Source organism: Cornus florida, unplaced genomic scaffold (assembly GCF_030987335.1).
Source record: "Cornus florida cultivar Cherokee Brave unplaced genomic scaffold, ASM3098733v1 CherokeeBrave_3.0.0_Hap2_Chr05, whole genome shotgun sequence".
Classification (NCBI taxonomy): domain Eukaryota; kingdom Viridiplantae; phylum Streptophyta; class Magnoliopsida; order Cornales; family Cornaceae; genus Cornus; species Cornus florida.
The window spans coordinates 49,709,920-49,716,889 of record NW_026775575.1 but is presented as its reverse complement, the minus strand read 5'-3'; the positions used below and the strand labels follow the sequence as shown (position 1 = coordinate 49,716,889).

The 6,970-nt window shown below is 33.1% G+C and overlaps 1 protein-coding gene across 1 annotated transcript; it reads left to right on the top strand.

Annotated features, from left to right (window-relative positions):
• Positions 1–3,027: 3,027 nt before the first annotated feature.
• LOC132306432 (NAC domain-containing protein 73) lies at positions 3,028–5,615 on the top strand. The gene is made up of 3 exons (XM_059803817.1): positions 3,028–3,692; positions 3,798–3,987; positions 4,834–5,615. Exons 1-3 carry the CDS (start codon positions 3,525–3,527, stop codon positions 5,340–5,342), a joined length of 867 nt encoding a protein of 288 aa, XP_059659800.1. The 5' UTR covers positions 3,028–3,524; the 3' UTR covers positions 5,343–5,615.
• The last annotated feature ends 1,355 nt before the right edge of the window (positions 5,616–6,970 follow it).

The window sequence follows — 6,970 nt, the reverse complement described above, 5'->3', positions numbered from 1 at the left end:
GGGCATAAACTTAACAAAAATTAAAAGAGGTGGGACGGAATTTAGGGAAACCCGCTTCAAATCCGCCCCGTTGCCATCCCTATTCTTAAATGCTTACTTTCAAAATATATTTACACCAATATTTAGAACTAGTCAAATTAGATTAAAGAGATCAATTTCCTTTTACTAAATGTCTACTTTCAAAATATATTTACACCAATATTTAGAAAGTTGCATAACTAGTCAAATTGGATTAAAGAGATCAATTTCCTTTTAATAACGTGTCTTCTAAATTATTACCCTATTCAAATTTATTAAAAGTCTATAAACTGTTAAACACATAAAATCACTAACTTATAAGGGGTAAAAAAAAAAAAAAAAAAAAAAAAGAAAAAGAAAAAGAAAAAGAAAAAAGGAAGGTTGGAATCAACCACTTGCATGAATCCAACTATCCCGAAAATCTTTACTTTCCATCAACCAAACTCTTAAAATATGTATATATTTTTTAAATTGTTTCTTTTCCTACTGTTTTAGGCGAACCAAATCAATCCTAATATAAAGCTAGAGAGAGAGAGAGAGAGCTAATATTGATGTTGCCTATGGAGTCCAAGGATGGTGCAGTGGAAGGATTGCCTGTGTGGCTGTGTACGTTGTTACAGAACCCTATTTCGATTTGCGACTGTGCTTTAGGTTTTTCTATTTAGCCCTTCAACATGATATAATATTTCTATATAACCCTTTAACACGTATCCAATGGCTGAGATGGGAATATGATTTGGTTTACTGGGCTAGTTAATTAAATTGACTATGTTTGTTAACTGGGCTTCTAAAAACTAAAGTACAAATTAGGCCAATGAATTAATATGAATTTGGGCCACACTTGTTTATATGGGTTGGGTTTTTAAATATAATATATTTTTATATAAATAAAACTATTCACGAGTTCACGAGCCGAGCTTAACATTGTTCAAGCCCAGCTTGTTTGCTAAGCAAGTTTGAAAAATGAGTTCCGGCCAACTTGGCTCATTTACTAAATGAAGGAGTCTGAGCTAAACTTTTAGCGAGTCAAACCCGAGCTGTTCATGAAAAATTCGATTCATTTGCAACCCTACCTAGCTAGTTTTTATTTTTTTCAATAATGTAAATACTATCACTCACTAGTGATAAAAAACCAATATGGCATTTGAAATTAGCGCATTGTAAATTGTAAGATAAATTACATTAACCTAGCTCACTCGAGGTTTGGACAAATTAAACACAGGTAGACCGTCACATTTATTACTTTGACCTCCCTTGAGATTTGATAGTGTATGTGCTTAATGACACTCCTAGAGTTTTCTTTCTGATAGATCATTTGACCAAATTTATAAAAATGACAATTTCACTATTCCCTTATATAAAATGTAATATAATATATGATTATAACATAAGGTCATTATTGACTTTTCACATTAAAGTTACTTTTCAGCAACCGACGAACGAATTTAGAGAAGGTCAAAGTAATAAACGTCTATCCGTGTGTAATTCACCCAAATTCCAATAGAGGTTTGTGTAATTTACCTAAATTTTAATAAACACCCCCTTGTGTGGAGAGATATCAAATTGCAATCCACGATCTAATCAAGGTTTTCGACGCCCGGTAAACATTAGCTACTTCTCATTTAATGTTAGGACAAACACTGACAAATAGGGCAAACACAATCAAGAATTGAGACCAAAAAAAAAAAAAATCATACATTATACAAAATTCAAAGTTTGTAATTTAATAGCCCATGGTGAAGATTGGGAAAGAGTTTTCACAATACCAAGATTTTTATTTTATTTTTAATGAAAATACAAGTCTCCCCAGCCCTAACCCTTGTACTCTAGCTCTTTGTCTCCATCTCATTCTCTATCTCAATTATAAGTGCTTTCAATGGACAGTATAAACCATAGCACCGTTATATATTGAGTTACAATAAAAATTAGAATCGGTCCAAAACTCGTAAGACAGAAACGAGTCAATTTTTTTAATGCCATGCAGCTAGTCCAAGTAGTTTCAGTTTATTTTAGGTATATGTGTGTGGTTACAACTATTAACTTCAAATAAATTAAATTGTTGTTATAAAACTTAAACTATAGTAATCACATGCACGGCTGAACAACTATAGATTGAACTGATAGAGTGAAAATGGAGTCCATCCAGCATTGATAATAGCAAGTTACACCTTCACTATCATACTATACATATGTGTATGTGTGTGTTAGTTCCAATGTCACCATAGAGTGTATATGAAGCTAAAATTTATAGGGCAAAAGCGAAAACAAAGGGGAAATGACCTAAAATTGACACCCACCTACAATCCTATTTCTTCACGTAGACTTCTCATATAATACAAGAAACCTCCCCAAGGTGATAAAACATTAATATATAGATTGCCCCATCTCCACTCTAGCTCTTTTCTTTTTCCCTTTACTTAATATTTCTTATTAGATTTTAATTCTTTTAATCAGTATTACCATCTCAAGTATACCTATATATATAGTAATTTTGGTTGGGAGTATAATGGAGGGAAGTGGGAAGGAAAGGGGAAAGGTAAAAGAAAAGGATAGCACCTCCCTATTTGGAATAGAGGGAAGGCAGAGAGGAAAAGGAGGGAGGAACTAGTTTTTAACACATATATACAGTATACTACCTCCCAAAACATATAATTAAAAATATTTCCTTTGGTCCTTCCTTAAATCATTCCTATTCAACTAAACATGAAATATAAGACTTTCTCTTTCCTTTATGTATACGTCTTCCACCACCTCCTACAATTTCTTTCCATCAGATTTTTATCATTAGTACCTAACAGGGCCTTATATAGTATATATAGTATAAAATAATAATTCCACAACTTCATTTATTCCCAATGAGGTATTCCTTTATGAATGAGTAGAACTCCTTTTTAATGTCGTTGGAAATAACTCTCTCTCTCTCTCTCTCTCTCTTGTGTGTGTGTATATGTACGCGCGCGCGCACACACATATATATATATATATACACATTTATCGGGTGGTAAAAAAAGTAGGTTGCCCCATCTCCACTCAATACTTTGTTTTTAATATTTGTTCTTATTTAGTTCACTTTATCATCTCAAAGGTAAAAGGGACACATAACTATATTTATTCCCAGTGAAGAATTCTGTAAACTTCAGCACAACATAACTTGAGTTCCAAGCAACCTTTTATTTATTTATTTTTTTCATCTTTGAAACTAATTCCATTTCAAGAAATATAAATGTCCTCACATGATCTTTTAGGTCTCTTTCTCTCTCTGAATTATTGTGAGTAAGAACAAACAGGTTGTAGGTGGAAACTAAGGACATAAAAAGGGCTACAAAGTGTAAAGAGGAATTCAATTCCTACACACCCCTCAAGAAGAATTGGTTCAAGGGAAAACATGGATGCTTTACAAGAGTCAAATTGCTTTCTGTTTCCTTGTTTCCTTTAGCCCCCTTACTCCGTCTCTCTTCGATCCGTACGATTTATAGGATGACCATAAGAGGAAATCATCAAAGAAAATGACTTGGTGCAATGACTGCAGCTGCAATGAGCCAGTGATCATGACCAGAAAGTCACCATCATCTACTGATCTTAATACACTTAATATCGCAGCCGGAAAAACCAGAGATACCCAAGCTATAACTTGCCCTTCATGTGGTCATCAGATCAAACCATGTCAAGAAAAGGTCTTCACTAACACCATTCTTCTTCTTCTTCTTCTTTTATTTTTATTTTTTAATTTTTTTAGTATTGATTCATGTTATGTCCCTTTTGATTAAAAATAAAAATAGGGTCGAATCCACGATCTGCCAGGACTACCAGCCGGAGTGAAGTTTGATCCGAGTGATAATGAGCTTCTTGAACATTTGGAGGCAAAGGTGCGGTTGGATGCTCATAAGCTTCATCCTCTAATTGATGAGTTCATTCCTACACTTGAAGGAGACAATGGAATTTGCTACACCCACCCAGAGAGGTTACCAGGTGATGATCTTTAACGACCCAACAGTCATTTAATTCCCAATTTTATATGTTTTAGAAATTTAACAACAAATGTGGTTTGTTAATTTGTAAAAATGATTAGGGTTTTGTTATCCAAAAAAAAAATTGATTAGGGTTTGAGATAATTAACAATTAAACCAGACTAACCAGTCTTCTGTGAGTTTAAGGTAATTAACATTTTATAAGTCACTCCAATTTTCTTCATTCATTTTATTGGTCTTGTGTTTATCAATTAATCCAAAGAAGAAAGGAAAACCATTGCATGGTGAATAGATGGTTTCTCAAAAAAATTAAAGTCAAAATAAACCATGCCAAATTTAAATGATGTACGCGCGCATAGTTGATGAACAATGACACAAGATGGACTTTTTAATAATTCAGGGTTCTATATATATATATATATATATATATATGGGGGTAGCTAATTAATGATACCTTAAATTGATCAAGTGCAATTTCAAAAAGTTTTAATTGTCCATATGTTTGGTTGAGAAGAGATGATTTTTTTTGGATGTTAACTCTCAAACTACTAGCCTAGCTCAACATGACGTACTTGATGTTTTTCAGAAGGAACATGACTTGAGGTTGGCAATGCCTCGGTCACATTTGAGAATATATATATATATGCGTCATTGCAGTACTGAAGTTAACCTAGACATGCACAGAATAGGAGGTCCTAGTGTCTATCTTCAAACATACAAAAGAACTATCAGGGTTCAAGTCTCCATGGTCCAAAATTGGTGTGTGAGTTACTTGTCATGATACATAAAAAAGAAAGTTTGTTTAATCATATGAACCAATTCATGTTCCATTTTGATTATCATGCAGGCATAAACAAAGATGGCTTAGTCCGACATTTTTTCCATAGACCTTCGAAAGCATACACCACCGGAACTAGGAAACGAAGAAAAGTACACACTGACATAGATGGAAGCGAAACCCGGTGGCATAAAACCGGCAAGACAAGGCCAGTTTTTGTTAAAGGCAAAGTGAAAGGGTATAAGAAGATACTTGTGCTCTACACCAACTATGGAAAGCAAAGGAAGCCCGAGAAAACAAATTGGGTGATGCATCAGTACCATCTCGGTGACAACGAAGACGAGAGAGATGGAGAGCTAGTGGTTGCAAAGGTTTTCTACCAAACACAACCACGACAATGTAGCTCTAACACGATCAAGGACTCGCCTCCTGCAATGTCAAAGGGGCGAAAAGGCCGGCATGAGAATGGACACACTAGGGATGCCACCATTGTTGAGTACTATGGTCCGTCTCTCATTTCTTTTGAACAACGTGACCATAGTTTTAATTTGCATAATGGGGCTTCTTATGTTCCATGACATGAGAATGTTGAGGAAAATGTTGGGACTTAGCATGCACTGAAACAATGTACAAATGTAACTTCTATTTGTTGTTTAATTAGTAGTGATGAAATAAATTATAACACCCCTAATTTTAGGAGGAATAAGGTGAGGAAGAATAAGGGTTGTCCAATAAATTAAAATTAATTTAATTAAAATCACGCACCATTTGCATGTGTTGTTATGCATGTGTATTATTATCCCTATATTGTATTTGTTACCATGTATATTGTCAGTGTTCATTGGTGGTAGAATTGAATTGCAGGTACATTTGAAATTTGAAATCTCTACTTCTGATTCAAAATTCAAATTCTGAAATTAATTCATTCCAAATCCAAAATCATATCGGTGGAATTGAAATCACAAATAATAGAGCGGTGCTACACATAAATTTAAATTTATTATTTTATCTTGAATTACGTGGTTACTTATTTTTCAGCTTATTTGGGTATTTTGTATGTTTTAAATATAGGAAAGAAAAAAAAAATTGTAACTATCTAAATCCTAATATTTTGTATGATTCAGTAATGACTATAAGAAAAAGTAACAGTCTAGATTTTGGACTCACGTGTTTTGAAGTGATCCTTTTTAGGGATGGCAATTTATGAGAACGGATCCTCTCCAAGGAAAGTCCCTTCCAAGCATATACATGTATTAATCCTAGGCTACTAAGATGCCACATCAATAACTTATTTCACAACTGGATACATTTGGATTAAAACACGTCAAGCCTTATACTTTTCCAACCAACTTTCCTATTGGGGATCAGTTTCCTTCCTACAATTGATTTATTCTCTCAAAACCAGTCAATTTTTCTATCAATCTTTCATAACATGGATCTTTGGAAATTAGAATTATTTTAAAGGTTTCAAATTTGGGAAATACTAATTTTTCTAGAATTTGTGAATAGAAATATAAGTTTGATTAATATATCTTCAATTGTAACAATCAAAGATTGTTGATGTAAAGAAAATCGAAAAAGAAAGTTTCAGGGTAAGAAAATTATTTTAAGGGTTTATGTAGAAATCTCAAATTTGAGCAATACTATTTTTTTTTTTTTTTTTCGAATTTGTGAATAGAAATATATGTTTGATTAATCTTGCAAATCTTCTACTGTAAAAATCAAAGATTGTTGATGGTAGAGAAAATGGAAAAAAAAAAAGTTTAGGAATGGTAAAAAAGTTATTTTAAGGGTTTACGTAAAAATATCAAATTTGGATAATACTAATTTCCTAGAATTTATGAATAGAAAAAGAAAGTTTCAGAATGTTAAAAAAGTGTCGTGTTTTAGTATTTTCAATAGTAAAATAAGTTATTGATGTGACATATTAATACTCGTAGGATTAATACCTGTAGATACTTAGAGAGAACTTTCCTTGACGAAGTTCCGTTCCCGGCAAATTTATACCGCCTCGTTGGGGGCCGTCTTGTTTTGCCGGTTAAATACGAGTAACTATTTTTATATATTAAGGGTGAATACTGGTAAAATATTGTAACTCCTCACGGGGCGAACAGGGTTCTGATAAAGTTCCCCCGGGCCCATTATATATATTTTTATCTATTTTTATAAATATATAGGAGTGTATATATATACACACACACACATT

Coding starts and splice junctions, on each gene's coding strand:
- LOC132306432 (XM_059803817.1), top strand. CDS start 3,525: ATGACTTGGTGCAATGACTGCAGCTGCAATGAGCCAGTGATCATGACC. Junction 3,693..3,797: donor TCAAACCATGTCAAGAAAAG/GTCTTCACTAAC, acceptor AAATAAAAATAG/GGTCGAATCCACGATCTGCC. Junction 3,988..4,833: donor CCACCCAGAGAGGTTACCAG/GTGATGATCTTT, acceptor ATTATCATGCAG/GCATAAACAAAGATGGCTTA.